This window comes from Colias eurytheme, chromosome 30, assembly GCF_061535395.1.
Source record: "Colias eurytheme isolate Ceu_HAF_F1 chromosome 30, ilColEury1 Martin Lab GWU primary, whole genome shotgun sequence".
Lineage (NCBI taxonomy): Eukaryota > Metazoa > Arthropoda > Insecta > Lepidoptera > Pieridae > Colias > Colias eurytheme.
In genome coordinates, this window is record NC_143009.1 from 3,642,737 (window position 1) to 3,670,630 (window position 27,894).

General features: G+C 35.3%; 1 protein-coding gene across 2 annotated transcripts in view; it reads right to left on the bottom strand.

Moving 5' to 3' along the window:
- Nucleotides 1-512: 512 nt before the first annotated feature.
- The window catches only part of LOC149895770 (homeobox protein PKNOX2-like), a 42,587-nt gene continuing 15,205 nt past the window's right edge, over nt 513-27,894 (bottom strand). Inside the window, exons 2-12 of one of the 2 annotated variants that reach the window (XM_090118490.1) lie at nt 19,312-19,413; nt 15,580-15,769; nt 11,344-11,473; nt 9,649-9,725; nt 8,293-8,377; nt 6,943-7,005; nt 5,792-5,931; nt 4,378-4,513; nt 2,734-2,814; nt 2,241-2,351; nt 513-1,852 (exon numbers count right to left, since the gene is read on the bottom strand). In XM_090118490.1, coding sequence (XP_089974616.1) covers nt 2,242-2,351; nt 2,734-2,814; nt 4,378-4,513; nt 5,792-5,931; nt 6,943-7,005; nt 8,293-8,377; nt 9,649-9,725; nt 11,344-11,473; nt 15,580-15,769; nt 19,312-19,385 — 1,086 coding nt within the window. In that variant the 5' untranslated portion in view covers nt 19,386-19,413 and the 3' untranslated portion in view covers nt 513-1,852; nt 2,241. Of the gene's footprint in view, nt 1,853-2,240; nt 2,352-2,733; nt 2,815-4,377; nt 4,514-5,791; nt 5,932-6,942; nt 7,018-8,292; nt 8,378-9,648; nt 9,726-11,343; nt 11,474-15,579; nt 15,770-19,311; nt 19,414-27,894 lie in introns of both variants that reach the window. The other variant, XM_090118489.1, reaches the window with a different exon arrangement.

The following is a 27,894-nucleotide window of genomic DNA, read 5'->3' on the forward strand; positions in this document are numbered from 1 at the left end:
GAAAAAGTGCGCCAAAATAAACTTCACTGGCTGTAAATAAGAAAAGGAAAAAAATATCGTAACTTTTTTTTTCTTTTGACATTTGACGTTTTAGATATTGGCGGGAAATACTGACAGTTACCTTGAAACAGATAAACAAATTTCAAATGATACGTAGAGTTACAGATAACGAAATGGCACCGATTATTTTTTTCAATTTATAAAAGACAGTATTCCTACTTAGCTCACTATACGCTACAGAAAAATTCCAAGCATTTTCACAGCGTAACTTATCACGACCGATATCCGATTATTTCACGATTTTAAAATTAGACCATAATAATATAATATCGATTAACAAAATATCTCTTCTTACACTAAATTTTAAATTTAAAACAATGGAAGATCGAAGCGTTTGCTTACTTTTGAACGTATACGAGAAGAAAATCGATTAAAATTTAATCGATTTTAGTATACATTATCTGTGCCAATTACACGGTAGAAATAAATAATATTATGATAATAATAGTATGTCTTTCTCTTTTAACATATTATACTCATTTTTCACAAAAACAAATCATAATACAATAATAATACATATAAAACAGCATAAAGTTGAACAGTACATAATATAAATAAATGTCTGACACAATACAAAAATTTAAAATTTTATTTACCTGCATTTTAGTTAAATACTTGAATAAACGAAAGTCGTGCTAATTATACTTATAAATACTCAAGAAGAGTTGAACGGAGTAATTTTTAATAAATTTTATAATTTAAAATTTTCTATTATTCATGATATTTGCCGAAAAATTCAATTAAAACCGGTATACTCAACCCCTGTTTTATATAAAATGGTATTAATTACCAAACATTTACGCAAGAAAAAACTATATTATTGCCTCAATAACGTCATTTATACATGAAAAATACTCTTAAAGTTACCAGCTAAAAATACTTGAACATCGTTCAAATACTGTCATGATACTTTTAAAATTTAACACTAAATTTAAAAATTTCCGATATTTCTATTTCTCAAACGTATACAATCGAATCATTTGGGTATACATCATTTTTTTTCGTATATTCAATCGTATATTATAGTTAACCATTACCTAATACTACCTAGTATGGCTGTTTAAAAAAAATTGAGTATATAATAAACTTATTTGTACAAATAAATATGATTTGTCTATGGACGGTTTTATCTAGGTCTGTGGTAAAAATTATCCTATATCTATTTCATTTTTCAGTCGAAAACACGTGGAAGAAACTAAACTATGAAAATTCACAACCGGCGTTAAAATTGACGATGCATGACGAAAAGCATTATTGAATCTTTTTTTTTTTATTATTATTTATCGGTAGTTATGGCAACACTGGTTTGTAGCTGTCAATGTAACAATCTGAAATTACATGAAAGCAAATACTAATTAATTGTGGAATTAAAAATAAATTAAAACTTTAATAATACTTCGGTTAAAAGACTTCATAGCTTTGTCTTTACTATATTAATGTGGCGTTCGATTTAATAAGAATACAGGAATTTTCCCGCTAATAATTACATTGACAGATTAACCCAGTGTTGCCATACAAAAATGACTGACATGTTTTAAAAACATACATCGTTCAAACGAACATTTTAAAATTGCAATTTTATTATTTTATTACTTTTTTAAATACTGCAGAATTTTTTATGCTCAATTAATTTTTTTTTCTTGCTTCCATTTAAAATGTCCGTCATCTGGCAACACAAGTCAATTATAATAATATTAAAATAGTGAGGTATGGTGTACGTATACATGTTTCTAACTTATATCTATGGTATACACATTGTCTTTTTGTTCGTGACTGTCACTTGAGCAGTATCCTGAAAGAAAATATAGATTATTAATATTTTTATCAAAATTTTAAAGTATTATAAGTACTGTAATTGCAACTAAAATATTTATGGAATAAAAATTACATATTACTATATAAATAAATAAATAAATATTACAAATAAAAAAAGAACCGGTTCACACAATCAAAACTCTCAACGTAAACGAATAAAATACAGTCGAATAGAGAACGAGAGAGGTTTAAAATGTAAATATTACGTCACAAAATGGCGCTAAATCGATACTATTTTAAGTTGAATCCCAGTTTTTTTTTTAATAGAAAAAATTAGGTCACTAAGCGGGATTGGAACCCGCGTCTTTTTGCCAAACCATTTAGTTTAAACATTTGAATGCTATAAAACTAAATTAATAAAATACCTCAATGCATGGTCTGCTGTATGGTATAATCGCTGGTCTGTTCATTGGCCGGTTCTTCATCACCAGACTGCTCACCATCTTGTTCCTCATCCTCCGATGATGAAAGGAGCCCTGAAGATTTGAGATTAAGTTTTATGTTATAAGGTTGATTATAATATATTAAAGGGAAAAAGGCTGATATTTATTTGGCTAGCATGCAGACTAGCTGTATGTAGACTAAAGTTTACAAAAATTATATAAGCATTCCACCCAAAACAATGGTTGAATCATCATCACTTCAATAACAAACTTAAATAACATAAATATGTACTGAACATTTCTAGAGTTTCATCAAAGAGTGTTATAACATATCTTTACTAAGTAATACATATTATAAAAGTTTGTTTGAACGCGCTAATCTCGAAAACTACTGGTCCGATGTGAAAAATGCTTTCGGATAGCCCATTTATAAAATTATATTTAATAATTAAATAAATAAATAAAAAAAACTTACCAGCCGTAAACTGCGGGTTGGTTAACGCGTCGGGCCAGTACCTCTTGCTGATGGACGAGCCATTTTTGCTTTTCTTACCACCTGAAATGATCAAGATTTATTAATTGTATTGACAATATTTTAAACATTTATAACCTATTTGTTCTAAAAATATTAAGCTCAATTTCTGTTTTTTCTTATCAAGCTTGTAAAACACTTGTTTTTGAAGAAAAACTTCTGTCCTCACGTTTAGAGTAAAATTTCTAGGTCGCGTCACGGCAATGCCGTCACGTCATGGATTAAGGCGGCGATTTTGGAATCTATGAATCTTGTCAAAGAAGTTTCACTTCTGATACGTGTGCTCGGCACACACGCTCTTTCAATTTTATTTTTGTATATTTATGCGTGTAAAAAAGCGTATTGAATAGTAGCTGCACTGTATATCCGCAGGCGTATTGTAATTGTGTTGAGTTGCGTGGCGTAGCGAGGTGTAGCATGGCGTGGCGTAGCATGGTGTAGCGGGGCGTAGCATGGCATAGCATGGCATAGCATTGCGTAGCGTGGCGTAGCATGGCGTAGCATGGTGTAGCGGGGCGTAGCATGGCATAGCATGGCGTAGCATGGTGTAGCGGGGCGTAGCATTGCGTAGCGTGGCGTAGCATGGCGTAGCATGGTGTAGCGGGGCGTAGCATGGCATAGCATGGCATAGCATTGCGTAGCGTGGCGTAGCATGGCGTAGCATGGTGTAGCGGGGCGTAGCATTGCGTAGCGTGGCGTAGCATGGCGTAGCATGGTGTAGCGGGGCGTAGCATGGCATAGCATGGCATAGCATTGCGTAGCGTGGCGTAGCATGGTGTAGCGGGGCGTAGCATTGCGTAGCGTGGCGTAGCATGGTGTAGCGGGGCGTAGCATGGCATAGCATTGCGTAGCGTGGCGTAGCATGGTGTAGCGGGGCGTAGCATGGCATAGCATGGCATAGCATTGCGTAGCGTGGCGTAGCATGGCGTAGCATGGTGTAGCGGGGCGTAGAATTGCGTAGCGTGGCGTAGCATGGCGTAGCATGGTGTAGCGGGGCGTAGCATGGCATAGCATTGCGTAGCGTGGCGTAGCATGGTGTAGCGGGGCGTAGCATGGCATAGCATTGCGTAGCGTGGCGTAGCATGGTGTAGCGGGGCGTAGCATGGCATAGCAATGCGTAGCGTGGCGTAGCATGGTGTAGCGGGGCGTAGCATGGCATAGCATTGCGTAGCGTGGCGTAGCATGGCGTAGCATGGTGTAGCGGGGCGTAGCATGGCATAGCATTGCGTAGCGTGGCGTAGCATGGTGTAGCGGGGCGTAGAATGGCATAGCATGGCATAGCATTGCGTAGCGTGGCGTAGCATGGTGTAGCGGGGCGTAGCATGGCATAGCATTGCGTAGCATTGCGTGGCATGCCGTGGTGTTGTGTGGTATGGTATTTATTTATTTAACACTTTAATAAAGTTGTACAAACAAACTAACTAACCTTAGAACTACTTACAGAAAAAGACAAGAGTACAACTTTTCCGGCCTTATCACTTATTAGTGAACTCTTCCAGGCAACCTCAAACACTTGTTGTGTTGCGTTGCGTTGTGTTGCGTTGTGTTGTGTATTTTATTGTTGTTTTATAATAAACAAATTCTCACCAGGTTTATCAGAACAGTCCAACATCGGTTGCAATATACGGCGTCTTGCGTTTATGAACCAATTGTTAACTTGTAGCAATGTAAGTCGGGTCTGCGCGGCTAGCGTTCTCTTTTCCTCTTCCGTGGGGTATGGGTGCTAGAAAGAGATGGATATATGTTTGTTAGATATATAAAAACATTGGTAGAAAGAGATAGATATATATGTATACTAGCGGTCCGCCCCGGCTTCGCCCGTGGTACATATGAAAAATAGATGTTGGCCGATTCTCAGACTTACCCGATATGCACAGAAAATTTCATGAGAATCGGTCCACCCGTTTCGGAGGAGTATGCAGACTAACATTGTGATTTGTGACACGAGAATTTTATATATAAGATTTGCTGATGTTAGAAAGAAATGGAATTTAATCTTTACTAATATTATAAAGCTGAAAAGTTGGTTTGTTTGAACGCGCTAATCTCGGGAACTACTGGTTCGATTTGAAAATTTTCAGTGTTCAGCCCATTTATCGAGTAATAATAGCTATAGGCTATATATCATCACGCTAAGACCAACAGGAGCGGAGTCACGCGGGTGAAACCGCGAAGCGCAGCTAGTTGTCGATATAATTGTTGGTTGACTTAATGAAAAATCTCAGAATAATAATAATAATAGAATTTCGAACTCATATTATCAGATTTTTCATCAATACAGCATTTTTTTAAGTATCATTACTTTGCCAAAGATTAAAAATAATGCTAACTTTAACAAACTAATAAAAACGTTCCCAAATCATGACAAATTCGTATAAAATGCAGAAGATACAATTACATTTTATTTTTCATTATTAACATTGTTATTATTCTAATGTAAGAAATTACACGCGAGGCCGTGTTAAATATTAGTTTGAAATGTAAAATGTACTACGATTATACACAGCTACCTAATTGATGTAGGTAGTTGATAACAAATCGCAGCAAGTCAACGACTATTAGCAAAGTGAGGGTAGTTGGGTCGAACGTCGTATAAACAACGTCCGAGCCCCTAGACACGATTCGTACGAATGCGCCACGAGTCAAAGGAAAGCGGCAATTTATAGTATTTGACACCTAAACATGTTTTGACAGGAAATAGTGACAACTATTCATCCACAAAAATATTATCAAAATAAGTCTAAAGCGCATCACACACGATGAAGATACTATGTATATTTTTTTTTTGCCGAAACACTGACACAAAATTTCGGGTCATTTGTAACAGGATGGCGGTTCTACAGGGGTCTTAGTACGCAATGGCAAAAAGAAAAATGATGGTCAGAACGCTGATACCGGATACCTTAAGATACTGTAATATTTTATATTAGAGAATCTTAACATAAAATAATATAGTATCTTCATCGTGTGTGATGCGCTTAACACTAATTATATTCCTCACCACTAAATGCTGAAACAGCCAGGCCCTCATCACTTGTGTAGCGTGTCTGGGCAGAACTCCCCGCTTGCCCCCCTCCTCCCCCTCCTCCTCGGGGGGAGGGGAGCCGCTCACTGACGAGCAAGAGTTGTTCGAGTTCGCCCCTGGAATTGTGGAAAAAAATATTTTTTGGTGTGCGACTTTCGATAAACAATTTATAATATTTAAATAGAGAAATATTCAGTTTATGTGATGATGTATTATTGTAAATTTTGAAAAAAATATTATGACAAGCTCATTCTTTTAAATAAGTACATCTGTAATAAAGTAGTAAAGTATTTCGTTTAGTGTAAAAAGTTTTTATTATAAAAAAAACTCAATAAATAAATACTACAATAGAGTAAATTTTGCAAAACGTTTTCATATTATTTTAAAATCATCTGTATACAAACGCATTTGAATCTAAAGTTGATGTTTTGTGAAATTTAATTTGATACATAAGTTTTATAGAATTTAAATGCTTTATAAATATAAATTTTAAAATAATAATAAAAAAATCGATCACAAATTGGGATTCGAACCCGCGTCTTTCGCCTTACTGGAGCGACGTGATCCCGCCAGAGCAATCGAATCTATAAGAATCTATTATATTCTTTACACGGACGGACAATATTCATAAAAATAATTTGTCATATTGGTTGTGAATATTTAATCATCTCAATATCGTGGAGTGTCTCTTTAGACATATAAAACCGAGATAATACAATAAAGGAGAATGGGCATTTTACTATGGAAGTTGGGCCTGAACACTTGAGTTGGACCAATACACATGAGATATTGATTTTATAATAGATCATAACACATACATAACGGGAAAAATATATATAAAAAAATAATCAACCGGGTTTTTGTACAGTCACATCAAGTTTTATTTCTTTGTGTATAATATTTTTTGCAATTAATAACTGTTATAAGACAATGACAATATCTTTATGTTACTCCTTTTTTATGTTATTTTTTTCGTTAGGTATGTGTAATGGTGATCTATCACAAAAACAATATTTCGTGTGTATTGGTCTAAACCCAAGTTTCAGGCCCAATTTGACGCGTCCTCCTTTAATAAAATTCGAGAAAAAAGAAGCGAAAGAAGAAGAAGAAAGAGATAAAAGACTCACCAGTAAAAGAGTCGTTTGACAACAACCCAGCACCAATTTGACTGATCGGCGTCGAACCTTGCACTACGAGAGATGCTACAAATATTAATTATTTCATATTATTTCTTTGACAAATATGATGTTATTAATTTATTCATGAATACATGCGTTATTCAAATTATATAAATTAAATTCAATAGATAATTAATTGTTTTGTGTTCATTCCAACGAAAATTATGTGATGACGTCATACATACGGTAGAATAAAGAAGCTTTAGCTAAATATTGACCACACGTTAATAAGTTCTAACGTCTCTATTACTATGATATTTACAGTGATGTCAGTGTTATTTTTAAGCTATTGCATAGCTTCTATCGCGGGCCTTGAGCGCGGGGACCGAATCGAGAAATTCCGTAACGAAAAAACCTCACGCTCCCCACGGGGACGGGCGCGGAGGTGTGGCTTGAAGGCATAGCATGCAATAGCTTTACCGCGGCAGTCCCCGAGTGACACACGTCGTTTTTTTTTATATAGATAAGTACAGGAAAAAATATAGACCACCGTATGGATGACGTCAATTGACGCTTACGACATTTTAGAATGAGATAATTTTTAAACCCAGAAAGATTAATGAACACCTCAATATTTTCAAAAACCAAAAAATACAGGTATTGTTATGCTTAAAAGGGAGGTAGGTACTTTTGTATTGGCTAGTGGCATCGTGATGAACTTTCGCGGGAAGTGATGAAACTAAATATCCATATTTAAAATATCTAAGTTTCATTACTCGCCGCGAAATTTCATCACGACGTCACTAGTCCATACAAAAGTACCCAAACCCCTTTTCTATTAATTGTGTATGTTTGTCATTCGAAAGGTCTGAAACCTAATTGAGATGAGAGAATTAGTGATTATTGGTCTTACCACAAAACAATTTAAACACAGTGTAACTTTAAACCAGGGATCTGTCACTTTAATAGTTGTCTATGTGAAATACGACAAAACCAGATTAAAGTGAACCCGCGTTTAAGTTAAACCCTGTCTAAAGTTTTTGACGTGACAACGTCTTATAATTCGATAGAGCCGGCTGCACGCACGAAAAAACATGACTCATGCGGCGTTACCTCGCTCTGAGGCGTTCCATGTAAGGCTTGAAGTGCAAGCGAGAGCGCGGAACGAGCGACAAAGAAGCACAATCGGACGTTGTCACGTTCAACTATCGTCAGTAAACCGACTTTACAGACAACCAATTTTTTTAGGGGTAAAATAGTATCACTCAGTTAGTGAACGAGTGTGTGAGTGACTGATGGACTGACTGAGTGAGTGTGTGTATGTGTGTTTGTCTATTTGTCTGTACACAATATACTCACGTGCGTCCCTGTGCGGTGGGTAGGGAACTTCAGTGTGCGGGTACACCGGGTACACCGGCGCAGGGACCGGGGCCGCAGGGGGAGACTGCGGTAAGGAAAATATTATTTATTTTTTTTAACGTGATAACGTTTTTAAAATCGTTTTAGTCGGGTGACATGTTCAGAAACTTGTGTCACACCAAAACCTCACGAGCGCGATCGCAGGTATAACGAGAGAGAGACGGACCGATCTCCCGTCTCATCTCGAGCGCTGCCACCAATAAGACGTTATCACGTAAACATCTCGATCGTAAACCTACTTTACAAACAACCAATTTTTTTGAAGTGAAAACTTCTTTAGCGGCGTTGAGCACTTTTTCTGTAATAAAAAGGGTATAAAATCTTAAACTCGCGTCAGGACACGTGACCTGATCGAAAGAGCGTAAGACGGATACCATTCCAAAATATCAAACATGCTCAACGTTAATAATCAAGTTTTCACTTCTGCCGGCACTCCCCCAGTGCAACCCGTCTTTTTTTGTTAAGAAGCGAGATAACAAATTATTTACTAGCGGTCCGCCCCGGCTTCGCCCGTGGTACATATTTCGCAATAAAAGGTAGCCTATGTTCTTTCTCAGGGTCTAAAGATTGTCTGTGCCAAATTTCATCAAAATCGGTCCAGTAGTTTATGCGTGAAAACCATACATACATAATTACAAACCTTTCCTCTTTATAATATTAGTATAGAAGTATAGATTTTGACTAAAAAGTGTGATAACATTAAAATTATTATCTATACTAATATTATCTATTATAGTCTATAATATTATAAAGCTGAAGAATTTATTTGTTTGAACGCGCTAATCTCAGGAACTACTGGTCCGTAAAACGGCGGGGCACAGCTATTAAAAATAATAAGGTAAAGGCAATAGGGTAATTATATTTTTATAGGCTATAGCCTTCCTCGATAAATGGGCTATCTAACAATGAAAGAATTTTTCAAATCGGACCAGTAGTTCCCGAGATTAGCGCGTTCAAACAAAAAAACAAACTCTTCAGCTTATAATATTAATAAAGTAAAGGTATAGAGATATATAGATTATTTTGGCAGGTATTTTTCACAGTTATTTTTTTACTTGATATATTATTGTAAAGTATCAAGTAATGTCCATCCAAGCATGGAAATTAGTGAATTATGTAAATTTATGTATGTTTTTATAAGGAAAATGATTTTGTATATTTTCTTAAAAAACCAACTTATTAAACATAGATTTTGAAGTGAAACTTCTTTATCGGGGTTGGAAAAAAATTTAGTGTAACATGTTTTCGTTACGCGTGACATTTGTGACACACGTCTTTTTTATTTTCTTTGTTTACCTGATACTGTGGTGAATTCGATGTACTAGAATGATCATCCATTGGGCCTGACAGGTTATTGTTGCTCTCCACACCGCCTGAAATATACAGTTTATATTTTATTTATTTATTTATAACTAGCTTTCCGCCCGCGGCTTCGCCCGCGTTTTCAAAGGAAAACCCGCATAGTACCCGTTCCCGTGGGATTTCCAGGATAAAACCTATCCTATGTGTTAATCCAAGTTACACTCTATATGTGTGCTAAATTTCATTGTAATCGCTTCAGTAGTATTTGCGTGAAAGAGTTACAAACACACACATACAGTACATACAAGTTTGTGAGGATGTGTATGTGTTTGTTACTCTTTCACGGAAATACTACTGAACCGATTACAATGAAATTTAGCACACATATAGAGGGTAGCGAGCTAGTATATTATATACTCCCAAAAGTAACCAACATCAAAGAAAATCATAAAGAAGAATAATAAAATGTACTAATTTGAAAAACAGACATTAATAAGATAGATATAGGTGAGAATGAGATAGTAGATAAGTATTGCAAAAATACGTGACGATAAAAATACACTTTATCATGTAAATCCAATTGATTGATAGGAAAGTTTTCAAATTTCAAATTAATCAAATTTATATCTGCTTTATGCAATATGTATTATCAATTTGATTAATATTGATAACGGAAATAATATAGTTCTCTGGCGTATCACTACATAGTATAAAACAAAGTCGCTTTCTCTATCCCTATGTCTCTATGTATGCTTAAATCTTTAAAACTACGCAACGGATTTTGATGCGGTTTTTTTTTAATAGATAGAGTGATTCAAGAGGAAGGTTTTAGTATATAATTTATTAGGTTTTAGACAAAGCGGGCGAAGCCGCGGGCGGTAAGCTAGTATTTTGTAAAATTAAATTGTTATACTGAGATGATTTTAAAGAGCAACTATGGAGTTTCTTGCCGGTTCTTCTCCATGGATACTGCTTTCCGAATCGGTGGTAAATGTTAAAAATATGTAATGACGATTCAAAAGTGCTTCTGGAAGAAATCTAATTGAATAAATAAATGTTTGAGTTAATAATTAATTGAGGTATTTTGTTCGATATTCATTTCATTTTGCAATAAGGGTTCTGTACCGAATGGGTAAAATGCTACTCTATCATAGACACATGTCTGTCTGTCAACAGGTCTGAAACGGTAAAACGGGACCCTATTACTGAGACTTCGTTGTCTGTCTGTCTGTCTCCAGGCTGTATCTCATAAACCGTGATAGCTAGAAAGCTGAAATTTTCACAAAAGATGTAATTCCGTTGCCGCTATAACAACAAGCACTAAAAATTAAAAAAATATGTGTATATATTATATACGTCCCCATAGTAAGGAACCCTTCGTGCGCGAGTCCGACTCGCATTTTGACTAATTTTTTTAATGATCAGCTGCTATAAGCTGTCCATAATTCATTCTCACTCAACTACAAAAAATCTATTTTTTTTTTCACATTTTATATTAAGCTATTGCATAGCTTCTATCGCGGGCCTTGAGCGCGGGAACCGAATCCAGAAATTCCGTAACGAAGAAACCTCACGCTCCTCACGGGGACGGGCGCGGAGGTGTGGCTTGAAGGCATAGCATGCAATAGCTTTACCGCGGCAGTCCCCGAGTGCCACACGTCTTTTTTTTATATTTTTTTTAATATTCACCTGCGGTATAATCCGTCCTTAGAAGATTCTCACTTTGCATCTTTGTCTTTAAACACGCTATGTATCGACCGCAGAAATCCCGGCATAGCTCCTGCACCTTCTCTAATTCTAGGAGATGGATCCTTAACACCTGAAAAGAAAAATTTAGATACATGTAAAGTGAGATTAGGAATATCTTTACTAATATTATAAAACTGGCGGGTTTAATTGATTGGTTAAAATCAATTAAACTTAATTATCAGGAAGGATTGGCACAGCAGCTGATATACTTAATACGTTTAAAGCAGCGGAAAGAAAAATACCTATATTTATAACGAATGTGCATAAGGATACTTTAGAGGCCGATATATGTGAATATATTTATAAAAATACTAAAGAAAGTGTTGAATTGGAAAAAATTGACATTAAAAAATCGAGTGAATATTGTGCTTACAAATTTTTTGTATGCAGTCTAAAGAAACATTTATTTTTAGACGAAAAGCTATGGCCTAAAGGTATAATATTCAGGGAGTTTATACACTTTAAATATAAACGTCCATATGAGCTTCGCTCCAACGGCAAGTCACATATAAACAATGTGTAATAAGAATAATGCTATGTGTAAATTTGTAAGCTTCATCTGTAAAAGTATAAAACGCTCGATCGATGGAATTCGCAAACTATGCGAATCAGCTGACGTTATTGCGCTTCAGGAAACATGGTTGCTGCCACATGATATATCATTCCTTAATAATGTACATAGCGATTTTCAATATACCGGGACTTCGGCGGTGGACACATCGGCGAGTATACTACAAGGGCGGCCCTATGGCGGGGTCGCTTTGCTGTGGAGGCGTGATATGTTCCCCGTTGTGAAAGTGGTTCAGTGTCACAATCCGCGAATATGTGCAGTGCGTTTAGAAGTGAATAGAAAGCATATATTAGTGATAAGTGTTTATATGCCTACAGACTGCGTTATAAACCTTACGGAGTTTACGGACTGTCTCGCGTCGGTGAGTTGTATAATAGACAATGAAAATACTGAATATGTTTATTTGTTAGGGGACTATAATGCCCATCCAAATGAATTGTTTTATAAAGAATTGATTGATTTTTGCAATGAACAAAAATGGCATTGTATTGACATTGAATTATTAGGATTAAATTCTGGTTCCTTTACTTTTATTAGTGATAGCCATGGTAGTAAGAGATGGCTAGACCATTGCTTGGTGACACAAGCAACTAAGCTTACAATAAGACATTGTTATATACAGTATGATAGTTTCTGGTCTGATCACTTTCCTTTGATTCTTGAATGTGACTTGGGGTCTGTAAATGTGAAGATATCAAGGACATTTCTTCCTTTTAATAAAATTGTATGGGGGGAACGGAATACTGAACAAATAAAAATGTATAACAAAAATTGTAATGATAAATTGAAATTGTTATCTTTTCCTGATGTATTAAATTTGTGTTGTAATAAGCATTGTAATGACATGGAACATAGAAAATTATTAGATAATATGTATAACAAAATTATATCAATATTATGTGACTCCGCTATTAGTAGTAGTGATGACCATAGGCATACCTGTAGGAGAAAAAGAGTTGTGGGGTGGAACCGACATGTGGCTCCAGCATATAGGAAGGCTAGGTCTGCCTTGCAAATCTGGTTAGACATGGGTCAACCACAATTTGGTAGAATATATGATGAAATGCGTGAAACCAAACGCATATTTAAATCACGTTTAAGATGGTGTCAAAATAATGAAGAAAAAATCAAAATGGATATTTTAGCAACACATAATACTAACAAAGATTTTCATAGTTTTTGGAAGGCAACAAATAAGTTAAGTGCAAAGCCAAGCCTTCCTGCTTCTATTGAAGGTTGTAGTGATCCACATGAAATTGCCCATATCTTTAAATGTCATTTTTCTGTAAAACCTTTGCAAGTGGCTTCATGTGAAGAGGTGCCGGATGCTGAGACCTCCGATGATATTACTATTCGGTTCACTGATAAAGATATTCAAAATAGAATAAACTGCGTAACTCGAGGGAAATCACCTGGTCATGATGGTCTCAGCATCGAGCATCTGCGCTATGCTGGACCCCACATGTCGCGTGTACTTGCTTTACTGTTCAATTTATGTATCAGTCATTCTTACCTGCCTTATGACATGATGAAGACAGTAGTTGTACCAATTGTAAAAAATAAAACCGGCGATCTCACAGACAAGGGCAATTACCGACCCATTTCACTGGCTACGGTGATTGCCAAGGTCTTTGATGGGATGCTTGAACCGCTTTTAAAAACCTCTATAAATCTACATGATAACCAGTTCGGTTTTCGAGCCGGACTAGGCACTGAAAATGCTGTCCTGTGCTTAAAACATGTCATCAGGTACTATACATCAAAGCAAACCCCAATCTATGCCTGCTTTCTGGACCTGTCTAAGGCATTTGACCGGGTGTCATATGAGGTCTTATGGAGGAAGCTTAGAGATTACCACTTGTCTCCTGAATTGATCAGGATTTTACAGTTTTGGTATGGTAACCAGGCCAATACAGTTCGTTGGGCTGGTGTTCATTCGGACACATTTAAACTTGAATGTGGGGTAAGACAAGGAGGGTTGACTTCTCCAACACTCTTTAACTTGTACATTAATGCACTTATTGTTGAACTTAGCAACACTCATATTGGGTGTCATATTGATGACACTTGTGTCAATAATATTAGCTATGCAGATGACATGGTCTTATTGAGCGCGTCAGCATGTGGGCTCCGTAAGTTGATTACTATATGTGAAAGGTATGCCGATGGTCATGGCTTGCTCTATAACGCATGTAAAAGTGAGGTTATGGTTTTCGAGGCAGGCCGGAAATCACCCCGGTCAATGCCTCCAATCACTCTGAATGGGCTTGTTTTAAAAAGAGTCAATGAATATAAATATCTTGGCCATATACTGACATCTGACTTGAAGGATAATGCTGACATAGAGAGGGAGCGTAGAGCATTGTCGGTCCGTGCGAACATGGTGGCCAGGAGGTTTGCTCGTTGTTCCACTGAAGTGAAATTAACACTATTCAGAGCATATTGCTCTAATTTCTACACGTGCAGCCTCTGGTATAACTATGGTCGTCGGGCATACAATGCTCTGCGTATTCAATATAACAACGCATTCAGAGCGCTGATGGGGCTGCCTCGCCACTGTAGCGCATCAGGGATGTTTGCTGAAGCTCGGGTAGATTGCTTTTATAGTATAATACGGAAGAGATGTACATCTCTGGTGCGCCGGGTGCGGGGCAGTACCAACACTGCTCTAAAAATGATCGCAGACAGATATGATTGTGTGTACTTGCACCATTGCGAGCAAGTACACACATCCTATATCAATAAAAATAAAATGACATTATATAAATGGTAAATTGTAAAATGATAATATGTATTTAAATAATTAATGTAATGTACTAACATAGTAATTAAGAAATTACTAACAAGTGGACCTATGATGTCTTATCAATAAATAAATTATTATTATTATTATTATAAACGAAGTACATTGGTTCCAATTAGCCGATTTTTGTTGGATAGTCTACTTATGAGACAAAACCATGACATGACCAATAGGAGCGGAGCAGTAAAATAAAAGGAGCCGAACAACAAAAAAAATGTAGCAAATTTAGAAAAAATATTCCTATTGAGGGCAGACAAAGTTGCATTGGTAATAGTTAAAACCGACTAAATGTTTAATGTACATAATTACATATGTCGATATATACACATTACACATCCTTAAAGATTGCGATTTAAACTTTAATGGAATGAACAAGTGAAGTTAGTGACACGATTCAAACTGCAATGGAATGAAAAAGTGTCAGTTAGTATTTTTTAGTGTGACCACGCTCGCTTCAAAGTGTGCAAAACGTCGGGAAAATAATATAATGAATAAATCGCGTTTAACCCATTGACCACCGAGCGGCCCGATCGGGCCGAGACACAATAGATTTTCTATTGTGTCTGTGATCCGAGGACTGACGGATTAAAATCCGTTAAAATTGACAGCATTCAAACTTAAATAGAATGATAAAGGGCAAGTTAGTGACAGCATTCAAACTGCAATGGAATGTATAAGTGCCAGTTAGTGACAGCATTCAAACTGCAATGGAATTAACAAGTGTATGAATTGATTTCTTCGTAACCGAGTGAGTGTGTTACTGAGTGAGTGAATGTTTCAGTGAGTGCGTGAGTGAGTTCACCTGTATGCTCTTAATCATGAGCCCATCAATCTCCGGGTCGTCGACAAGAAATGGCCGTCTGTCCCGTCTCTGATGCTGCACGAAGGCCTGCAGGTCGGCGCCAAACGCGTCAGCCGCTGGCGGCTCAGCGCCGGCGGTCGCTTGCTCGCACCGCTCGAGTAGTAGCGCGAGGAGAGGGAATAGTGGGTGTCTGGAATGGTTTAATATAAACGTAAATATACATACATTCAATAAATACACACTACTACACATTACGTGTATATTAAATATATTTTTTTTATAAATATTTCGGGGCAATTTTCACACACGGCACGATCTGATCCCATACTAAACTTTCGCTTGTGTTATGGAAACCAGATGGCTGATAAACATACATATATAATTTTAAATAAATACTTATACAGATAATTAACACCCAGACACAGAGCAAACATCTATGTTCATCACACAAATATTTGCCCCGGGTGGGAATCGAACCCACGACCTCTGGCTTGGAAGGCAGGGCCACTATCAACCAAGCCAACCGATCAGTCAATATTATCATTGACGAATAATAAATGACTCAAGGATTGTCTGAAGCAAAACTCTGCCTACGCGTGTATTTATAGGCAGACTTTTCTAATATAGAGTAGAGTAGATAATTTTTGAAACAAAAAAAAATCGCAGTCGGATGAAACCCATTAGAAAAGGAGGGGAATATGATAAAAATGTAAGGAAAAATAAATTACGGTCAATCCGAGTTCGGGAAGCGGGAGGGGGGAGCTTTTAGGAGAAAAAAATGGTTTCTCTCAATTTCCGACAAAACTACAAGTCCTATAGAAAAAATTCAATAGCAAAGTTGTAGGTAATTAAAAGTTCTACAACTTTTGTATTCACAATTTTTTCACATAACCTAAAAATTTAGGTGAAAAATTCAAAAAACCAAGTTTTTGGTCTTTTATTTCTATCTACTTCAAAATTTATTTTTTTTCTACGAAATTTGGTGGAAACTTACTTTATTATGTCCCAAATACACTGTAATTTATTTGATTGAAAATATTTATTTTTTCGCCTTATTTTGAATTAATACCAAAAAAACAACCTAATTTTCAATCGAAAAGTCACCCGTCAAAATATCAGCTTTTTTCAAAAACTTGGGGTGCCTTTTATTTATTGAAATCTCTACTTTCATATGGTGTAAAAAAAAATAAACACCACCATAGTAAATGTTCTCAGGAAATGCATACAAACAGTCTGAAAATTAGCTTTTACTAAATCAGGCACACTTCTCGAACTACCTGAAATGTTTTTATCGACATCATTTTGCTTTTGAATATGCTGTAAAATATTAAACTTAGAACAGATAATTATTTTTCTTTTGAAATATTACCGAAAAGCCGATACAAGAGAAGATATAGAGTTCAAGAAGTGTGCCTGATTTAGTAAAAGCTCATTATCACACTGTTTGTATGCATTTCCTGAGAACATTTACTATAGTGGTGTTTATTTTTTTTACACCATATGAAAGTAGAGATTTCAATGAATAAAAGGCACCCCAAGTTTTTGAAAAAAGCTGATATTTTGACGGGTGACTTTTCGATTGAAAATTAGGTTGTTTTTTTGGTATTAATTCAAAATAAGGCGAAAAAATAAATATTTTCAATCAAATAAATTACAGTGTATTTGGGACATAATAAAGTAAGTTTCCACCAAATTTTGTAGAAAAAAAATAAATTTTGAAGTAGATAGAAATAAAAGACCAAAAACTTGGTTTTTTGAATTTTTCACCTAAATTTTTAGGTTATGTGAAAAAATTGTGAATCCAAAGTTGTAGAACTTTTAATTACCTACAACTTTGCCATTGAACTTTTTTCTATAGGACTTGTAGTTTTGTAGGAAATCGAGAGAAACCATTTTTTTCTCTTAAAAGCTCCCCCCTCGCGCTTCCCGAACTCGGATTGACCGTAATTTATTTTTCCTTACATTTTTATCATATTCCCCTCCTTTTCTAATGGGTTTCATCCGACTGCGATTTTTTTTATCTTTTCATTATTTTCAAAGGCTTCTACCCCAGTCTAATAAGCGATACAATATACTTTGAACATTACTGTCACGAAATATATTGATAATTTCAATCATTTTTTTAAACATAATATGGATTCTTCTGACATATAACGCGAACAGTGAGAATTAGTAGATGTCAATTGATTAATCATTACTGATTACACAACTAGTGGTCCGCCCCGGCTTCGCCCGTGGTACCTACATGTCACACACATGGTGTGCGAATTTTATTGTAATCGGTTAAGTGGTTTAGGAGTCCATTGAGGACAAACATTGTGATTTGTGACACGAGATTTATAAATATTAAGATTAAAACTCTCTACACTGTACACAAGTTTTAAAGCTATTGTTGAGTAAACTAAGGCCCTTCTCTCATGGAGCTACTCAAAAAGAACTAGTCACAAACTCAAATTACTAACGAGTTGCCTGAGTGTCACAGCCCATACATGTTCTATGGAGATTCGCACACGACGCGACTAGTTAATAACTGGTGAGTAACGCGTTAGCAACAAATCACGCGCGACGCGTCGTGTCGGTCTCCACGCTACTGGTTTCCCGAGTTTCTTTGTTTTTTATGATAAAAATGAACGAGCAAACATTGACAAGTAACTGAAACCTTATAACTTGAGTAGCGTTGTATGCGAGATACAATTTGTAACTGGTTTGTAATCGTAATTACTGATTAATTCAGTCATTTTTGAGTAGCTCCATGAGCGAAGGGCCTTACACTGACAAGAAAGTAATGAAAATCAGATTAAAAAACACGCTTTAAAAAGATAAACTCATCCAATTATTGCATTGTCGTCGATCCTTGATAAGTGTACAAAGTTTGAATTAAACCTGTCCGGGTCTAAATCAAGTGTAAAGGAGTCGGTTACATACAAACATACAGGTGAAGCTAATAAAAGCGTGTTAAAAATGTTTATTTCACACTACTTACGACATTAGCAAAATGCAGTAAATAACGTTTTACTTTAATTGAGGTTATTCCTTACATGGCGTTAAGATTTTTTCTCGTCACCTTAGAAACCAGCTTTTAAGAATTTTATTGACAATTTATTAAGGTATAGTTATAGTGTTAGAACAACTACGTTCCAGCGATTTCACGAAACACGATTAGAATTCTTTCAGGAAAGATATTTAATATAATCTTAATTTTTAATTTAATTATTTCAATTTTCAAGCTTCGATCAATTCCTAATGCCTGGTCCACGTAGTATGTAGTCATGTACATTGTAAATACTTCATTTGTATAGAAAAAACACTTTTTTTATCAAAGTTCGTCGGTGTTTAGGTGACATACAAGGACTACTTCTCCGATACAAGAACCACTCCTCCAATAATCCTCCGATACGAGAAATACTCAGGCAATACGGGAACTACTTGGATAATACGAGAAATACTCAGGCAATACGAAAACTACTCGAACATTATGAGGACTACTCGGACAATACGGGAACTACTCGGACTATACCAGAAATACTCAGGCATTACGAGAAATACTCAGGCAATACGAGAACTACTCAGACAATACGGGAATTACTCAGGTAATACGGGAAATACTCAGGTAATACGAGAAATGCTCGGACTATACGGGAACTACTCGGACAATACGGGAACTACTCAGGCAATACGAGAACTTCTCGGGCAATACGGTAACTACTCCCCCAATACAAGAACAACACTCACTTGTACACCGCCCGCTTGTCCGCCTCGAACTGCGCCTGCTCCGCGTCGTTGGCCGGCGCCCCGCCCCCCTGCATCCCGCTCACGCTATCCACGCCACCGCATCTGTGGGTAGATAGAGAAAATCATTAGTTTGTTGTTTATTGTTACACTAGCTACCACCCGCGGCTTCGTCGCCCGCTTTGTCTAAAACCAAAAAATTATATATATAGTTTTACTAACGCGACTTAATTATTATTTTATTTCATTAATATACCTACTCAATGTTTAACGTTTGTTTCAATGCGCGTTTAAAATCCGTTTATTTTAAAAATTCGTAACGTTAGATATTAATGATGGAAAAAATCAAATTCGTAAGAATAAAATATTCATCTTTTTATGTTAGCTACGTAGAATCCTAAGAACTTGCGGATTTGTACAGTTTATCTTATCTGTTAGTTAAAATTTCCAATAATATGTGAAAATATACGTTAAAGTGTCAAATATGCTATCATAGACTACAGGCCCATGTTGAAAAAATTATGGGTCATTTGAACCACCAGATAACCTATCTAGAACGATATAAGAGCATAAAATAATAAGATTCAACACTATGCCCTCACTTGTAAGCTGTCCAACTGACAGAATACAATGAAATTTAGCACACATATAGAGGGTAAATTGGATTAACACAGGATAGATTTTTATCCCAGAAATCCCACGGGAACGGGAACTAACGGCTTTTTTTTTGAAAACGCATACGAAGCCGCGGGCGGAAAGCTAGTTCTTCTTCTAATATTTATGTAATCTGCTTATATATATTTCATTCACATCTTCCCACAATTCAAGATAGCAACACTGCAGGCTGCAGACAATAAAAAGGCATATTAAAAACACAGGGCACAATTCATCACAAGTGTTGCCACTAAATGGGTATAAGATAGCCCTGCAGTTACCCTATTTTTAAAGATGCCTTTGTTTTGTTATCTTGTAATAACTTCATTATATTTTTGCGAGCTTAATTGCCTTTTGGATGTTTTAGCTGTGTTATAGAAATATTTAAATAATAATCTTATTGCTACTAATACGTATTATCACTACATAGTATAAACAAAGTCGCTTTCTCTGTCCTTATGTCCCTATGTATACGCAATGGATTTTAATGCGGTTTTTTTTAAAAGATAGAGTGATTCAAGAGGAAGGTTTTTAAATATAATTTATTAGCTAGTAAGCTAGTCTATTATATTTAAGAGAAAGTTTATAAAAAACATATAATTGTTATTTTTTCACGAAAAACAGCTGATCGGATTTGTATGGAATTTTGTATTGAGATATATTATAGTCTGGATTAGCACATAGGCTAGAGGTACTTATAAAGTGAAATCGCGGTTTTATCAAATGAGTTAATAGTGTATAGCGTAAAAATTAATATAGAAAAATAATGAGAAAAATAAAGTGGACATAATTCTTAAACCACTTCTAAGTAACTTTAGAAAAGATAGGTGAATTGTTTAAAGAGCACCATATAATTAGGCGCTCGATTCGCTAATTTTGATAAAAAAAAGTTATTTTAGTATTATTTAAATAGATTAGAAAGCGGCACGAATGACTTTGTTGTTTTACCGCTACAATACGGTAGATATTATTCCGTAATAGTTTAATTCAAATATCTACAACAATATTTACATTAAGGGTCCGTTCACACAGACCGGCTCGGAGAACATCGGCGCGAGCGGAGCCGCCAACTATTTCACATAGAACCGCTGGAAGCTATCTGAAAGCGGATGCGCATGCAATCAGAGCCGAACGGCTGCGCGAACGAGAAAAAGTACGCGATCGGAGCCGGTCAGCTCCTCTTATTATTTCACACCAAGCGCGTTCAAGCATTCTTAATGTCAAAACCTTACTACAAATACTAAAAACTCTGTTTTCATCATGATAAGAATATCCTCTCCTCTCCGAACTGGTCTGTGTGAACGGACCCTAATACTCAGCTGTCCCGGCAAACGTTGTTCTGCCTTACTCTTATCATTTAGAGGTATGAAAAATAGATGTTGACCGATTCTCAAACCTACCCGATATGCACACAAATTTCTTGAGAATCGGTCCAGCCGTTTTGTAGGAGTATAATAGTTGATAACTAACATTGTGACAGGGGAATCTTATTTGTAGAGAAGATAAAAAAAGGGGAATTAGTTCGTGCATTGTATTTAATGCACATTCACAAGAAACCTAGAAAATTTTTGGCAAATTCGTTATGCAGGTAGATTTTATAGCCTACAATAACAATTTACTTTACTTTATTATTAGAACATTTAAATCTTATTTTACATGACATAAAAAGCTTCACTTTACGCGCTAATAACTATGAACATAACATTTAACTCACAGAAACAAAAAAAAACGTCTAATAATAACATCTAGGTCAAAATAAAATACCATTTAATTAATTCAAACACCCACATAACGGCCATATTTATTATTGGCAACACCTCGCTCAGTGTATAATTAAATTTCATATTTTTTTGTGTCAGGCAACACATCACTTTCTTGCTTGAGGCTACGAGACCAAAATATGTGGTGTTGCTGTGTTATTATTAATGCGACTTTCGTAAGGTGTAGATAAATACCCGTTATCGTACTTCGACCTGTTTAATATTTAAATGGGGCTACACGTGAAGATCCACATATTATTATTTTATTATTATTTTTATTTTTTATAAGGTATTCCTACCTACTACGAGATAGCAAAATATAAGCCATTTGATTCAATCCTGCGCTTTTAGTTGTTTGTTATACATAATGTCAAATCTATACTAATACTAGCGGTCCGCCCCGGCTTCGCCCGTGGTACATATTTACGTTTTCTCTACATAAAAACCATCCTCGTACTTCAAGGAATGTAATAAAAAAAGAATTAACGAAATCGGTTCAGCCGTTCTCAAGTCATGCGCTTACCAACACATTTTGGGATTCATTTTTATATTATAGATTCCTACCTACTACGACAAAGAATACTAGAATATCCTACTAACGTATGGATGTGCGTTTGTTACTCTTTTGAGTAAAAACCACTGAACGGATTTTTATTACCTATGGCTAGTGATGTAACTTATGTACCTGCAGAATAGCGCATAATAATAAGCTATACAAATGTCTTTTACGCTGCAAAAATTAACGATAATATTAAAGATGATATTGATTCTATACTGCAGTTTTCGGTGTTTAATAAAATGGTAAAGTATCGGAAATATTTATTTCGGTAGGTACCGATATAAAAAACAATCTATACTAATATTATATAGCTGAAGAGTTTGTTTGTTTGAACGCGCTAATCTCGGGAACTACGGGTCCGGTTTGAAAAATTCTTTCGGTGTTAGATAGCTCATTTATCGAGGAAGACTATAGGCTATATATCATCACGCTACGACTGACAGGAGTGGAGCCACGGGTGACGGGGGTGAAACCGCGCGGAGCAGCTAGTATAGTATAAAATAATTTGGAAAATCCAAAAGTGCACGCCTCATAATTTTTTTTTAATAAATATTTATTAATTATTATCTTTGTTTATTTAATAACAATTAAACCACGTCGAATCAGACCCTGAAAAATGAAAGGGTTCTATTCCTGAGCATACTCAAGCGTAAGAGAAAAAAAAAGACTCGATTAGTAAAGTATTTCGGTCGCTATCGTGTTAACAAGAAAAAGGATCCGCACATACAGACACACGGACGTCCAAGACAGAACTTTTTTAAACTGTTTTTTAACTAGTTTAAATAACAAAAATGACATCAAAAATATCATGAACGTTAAAAATAGTGTTTTTTCTTAATATGTGTGTGTATGTATTATCTTACAAGTGCAATGTATGATACATAAAGACATTTTAAGTTTGAAAAATCAGATGTTTTGCGCGAAGTGACAGTAGTACCCACCTCAACGCTTCGCTTATGAGGCGTGCAACAAAGTTCCTTTCTTTGTCCCTATGTCCCTGTGCCGTCCGTATATGTATCTTTAAAACTACGCAACGGATTATGATGCTGTTTTTTTAATAGATAGAGTGGTTCTTGAGGAAGGTTTTAGAATTATTATAAATATTTATATATTTCTATTTATTAAATGAGACGTAATAAGAAAACTTTTTAATAACATAAAAATCGGATGACAGTTATTTTTTTTAACAGACACAGAATATATCTTTTCATCGGCTGTCAAGTTTTCAGCCTGCGTCGTTGCGTATCACTGTAAATATTCAAAATTCGAACGCCGCGCCGGTTCGAACGCGGCCAGCATTCAAATGGCTAACTTATCTACGCGCTTACCTACACTAGTGTGGTAACGTGTTATCGATAATTATGACGTATTCGATATTTTGTCGTTAAAGCAATGATATAGTATGACATCATTGATCATAGGCAATGTCTATAGTCCCTAAAGAGGTCCACTACACTATGCGTTAATACTCCATACATTTAAACGTTGAAACTTGAGATTGTCTGCGTCTTCTCTGTAGAAAGTAAAAATTAAATTATTTATTTTTACGATTCAATACAAATGTTTGGATTGGAACCCTATGCCACAGCTACTGACATAATAATTTCTTAATACCTATAAATAATTTGTGCCCAGTTAAAAAACTATTTTGAAACAACTACTTACAAAAGTTTCATAGACATTTTTTTCCTTTCTGTGGTCATATACAGGGTGTCACACTATTGGTATACTAAGCGCGAAGGGACTTATAGGTTTGCATACACTGATCATGAAAAAAATACTTAAACAACAAAATTACGTCAAAAATTTTTAGCTAAATTCCTGAAAATTCATGTTTCCTTCTCTGGCTTCGCGCAGCCGGCATATAACGCTTCTCTAATGTGAGCATTTTGTCTATGAAAACATAATCTTAAACGATAGCCCACGTGCTGGTGGCAAAGCTGTGCGGGTTGCCTGTTATGGGTATACACATAGAGTTTTAAGATTTCATCTATTTGAAAAAAAAATGCGTCTGGAATTTTTTAAGTATTTTTTACGTACTCAGCGTATGCAAAACTATAACCTATTTTGAGCTTAGTATACCAACAGTGGGACACCCTGTATAAGTTATAATAAATAAAAGAGCGTGTGTGCCGAGCATACGTGTCAGAAGTGAAACTTGCAAGATTCAAAGATACCAAAATCGTCGCCTAACTCCATGACGTCACGGAAGTGCCATGACACGACCTTGAAATTTCACTCTCAACGCTTGCTCTAATTAAGTAAATAAAATATTACGTTTATAAGTACAACGATATTTACTTTTTTATCAAAGTTGTATTAAGGTTTACCAGTCGCCTTACTGTTCTACGCATCTTATCTCTTATCTTATTAAAGTATTAAAAAGTAGAATTATTACGATAAAGCCACTGTACAGTGACCTTAACTCGTTTTTATCAAAGCGTTGCAATAAAATACCTTAGACGTATTAAGTATCCTACTTATATTAATTATACTTATGAAAAAATGGCTTTTAGCTATAAGGCCACGATTTGTGCACTAATTTCGAGTAGCTAAGAATAAAAAAAATGTTTGTTACTCTTCAGCTCACACAAATTCAGCTGATCAGATCAGTTATTTGGTTCACAGATATAGGTATTGCCTAGTCTAAATTTGCTCATAAATTACCTTTTATTCCACGCGAGTGAAGAAGCGGGTTCCAAGTAGTTTTAAATAGAATAGAAATAAATAAAACACAAGACAATTAATCAGTAGTTGGTGTTGGCGGCATATATTCTTGATAACTGACGTCCAGGTGGCGCATTGGTATCTTGATTATACGGCAAAGGGTGTCTGTTTGAACCCCACTTTTAGAAAATAGTTTTTTTCTGGTGTACAGAAGGCATTTTAAATACTATCCGATTGCCCAGGCTAATTAATAATTATGTAACTTTCTAAAGGCAAAAGTAATTTTTAGTTGATACAGTAAGTAAGTTGAGTTTATTCCTTACATACATAAAAACAAATATTTAAATATACAATAAATTAAATAGTATAAAAAGTATCGACAACACAACCCACCCCTACATGGCGCATAGACAAGCAGCCATCGACAGAGTATATCTGCAAATTATTGAGCATTCGATGCCGCAGAGAATCGCTAAAATATTAAAGGGAACGGCAAAAATCTTAACCCCGTTCCATATTTGTTTCGTTCCGCTTACAACGAATATTTAATGTTTGATTTTGTCGGAAAATATGTAAAAGTTTTAAGAGTTTTTCATGTTCCTTTGGGGCATTACATATAACATCTGTTTAGCTATAACTAATTGAGATTTATAATCTCGCATTCGAAATAATAAATGCGATGAATAATGCAAATAATCCACTTAAAACTTATTTCACGGCTTGCTGCATTTGCTGATGACTGTCTTATATTTTCAATTTTCATACATTCTGTACGTATAGTTACTTATAAGTTATAAACATATCCGGAAATTGTGAAAACTGGCTATTTATGTAGATTAGGTATACTTATAGGGCATATTTATTTCAAGATACATTACTGTTTCAGTAATATTTCGTTTTTGTAGTGTTATTTTTAAACAAATTTAAAGTGTAGATACTTAACAACTTATTATTATAAATTACACAAAAATAACTACACGCTTGTTTATTATTTTTACAAAATCAACACTAAAGGCACCATAATTCAAGCCACTAACAAAAAATACGACATTCAGAACTTAAAATTCATCCACTCAACGCTAATACACACAAATCCCTAATTACATAACCTTCCTCTAATTAAAACATTACATCATTTGTCGCTACGTTTCAAGTGCGCTCGAATTAAATCTCCCGAAAAGGCGGGAGATAATTGATACAAAAAAGCAGCAACACCGACGCTCGGCTGTCGCAATTAGTTCAATTTCGAACGCCGGTGATGCCAGGGTGAAAAATTAATTTCCGCTAGTGTTCTTGAGAGTTCGTTACATTTGTAAAAGCTCCGGAGGGCCCTTGGCGTAATTTTGTTCTTTAATAAGGTTCGTGAATTCGGCACAATCAATTTTTGTGAGGCGGGACAGATGCTGGGTTTTTGTTAATCGAAACGTCGTTTAGTAAATATTTAAACACTGTTAATTCAATTTATAGACTGAAGAACACTTTGGAATGGTATAAGTAGTTTTAAATTACACAAATTTATGAAATTGCAACACTTAAAACGAGACACCATTATGCGTATCATTTTTTGCACTTAAAAGATTTTTGTTTAAAATATTTCCCTTAACAATTACTAACATTATAAAAATGCAATTATCTTTATTTTCCATCTATCTTACTACCTGCATAGAGAAACTAAACTATATATCTATCTCTAAAATCTTCTCAAATCAGTTTAACAGAACACGCAAAAAATTACAACAGACTATCTCCCACATTTACTCTTTTACACGTTAACCAAATTAAAAAAGTCACAGATTAAAAATAATTTGGAAAATCCAAAAGTGCACGCCTCATAATTTTTTTTAATAAATATTTATTAATTATTATTTTTGTTTATTTAATAACAATTAAACCACATCGAATCAGACCCTGAAAAATGAAAGGGTTCTATTCCTGAGCATACTCAAGCGTAAGAGAAAAAAAAAGACTCGATTAGTAAAGTATTTCGGTCGCTATCGTGTTAACAAGAAAAAGGATCCGCACATACAGACACACGGACGTCTAAGACAGAACTTTTTTAAACTGTTTTTTAACTAGTTTAAATAACAAAAATGACATCAAAAATATCATGAACGTTAAAAATAGTGTTTTTTCTTAATATGTGTGTGTATGTATTATCTTACAAGTGCAATGTATGATACATAAAGACATTTTAAGTTTGAAAAATCAGATGTTTTGCGCGAAGTGACAGTAGTACCCACCTCAACGCTTCGCTTATGAGGCGTGCAATACAAAAACAAAGAACTTTCGATTCGTAAGAGATGGCAAGCCACAAATCAAGTGTTTAGTATAAATAGACAATAAAGACTTGGCTGCGCACGTGATCCACATTACTATGATCTTTTGACCGCTAAAATAATACCTAGTATTCATTCACCTTGCTGATCGTCTGGGTTTACGGACTAGCTGAGATTGACACTTTCTATCCTAATGTTATAAAATATTTAAACAGTAAGACTTCGTTTTTGTTGAATGCACTAATATATCAGAAAAAAATGTTGTGTGGTTTTATGAAACCACGGTAAAAGTGAAACTGTTCGAACGGTTCCGAACACTGCTTTGTGTAGCGCATGTCGCGTGACGGTAGGCTGCCGAGTAGGTATATCTACTCGGCAGCCGCGATACACGCGACATGCGCTACACAGACCAAAAAGTTTGAGACGATGTAATAAAAGTTTCACTTTAAAGTAAAAACTACTGGTAATTTTTCTATTCCAATTTGCTGAATAAACAATCTTTCGAGGAAGGGTTTATGTTATTTGATCTTGCTACGAGCAACAAAAGATCATCAATACTTTGCAAAATAAAGATAAAAAATAGGAGGTGACGAGTTTATAGAGGGCCTATTAGACGTAAGTTAGGTCACGTCACCGCATCTTCTAAGTTTAACTACGATATTTTAGGTCT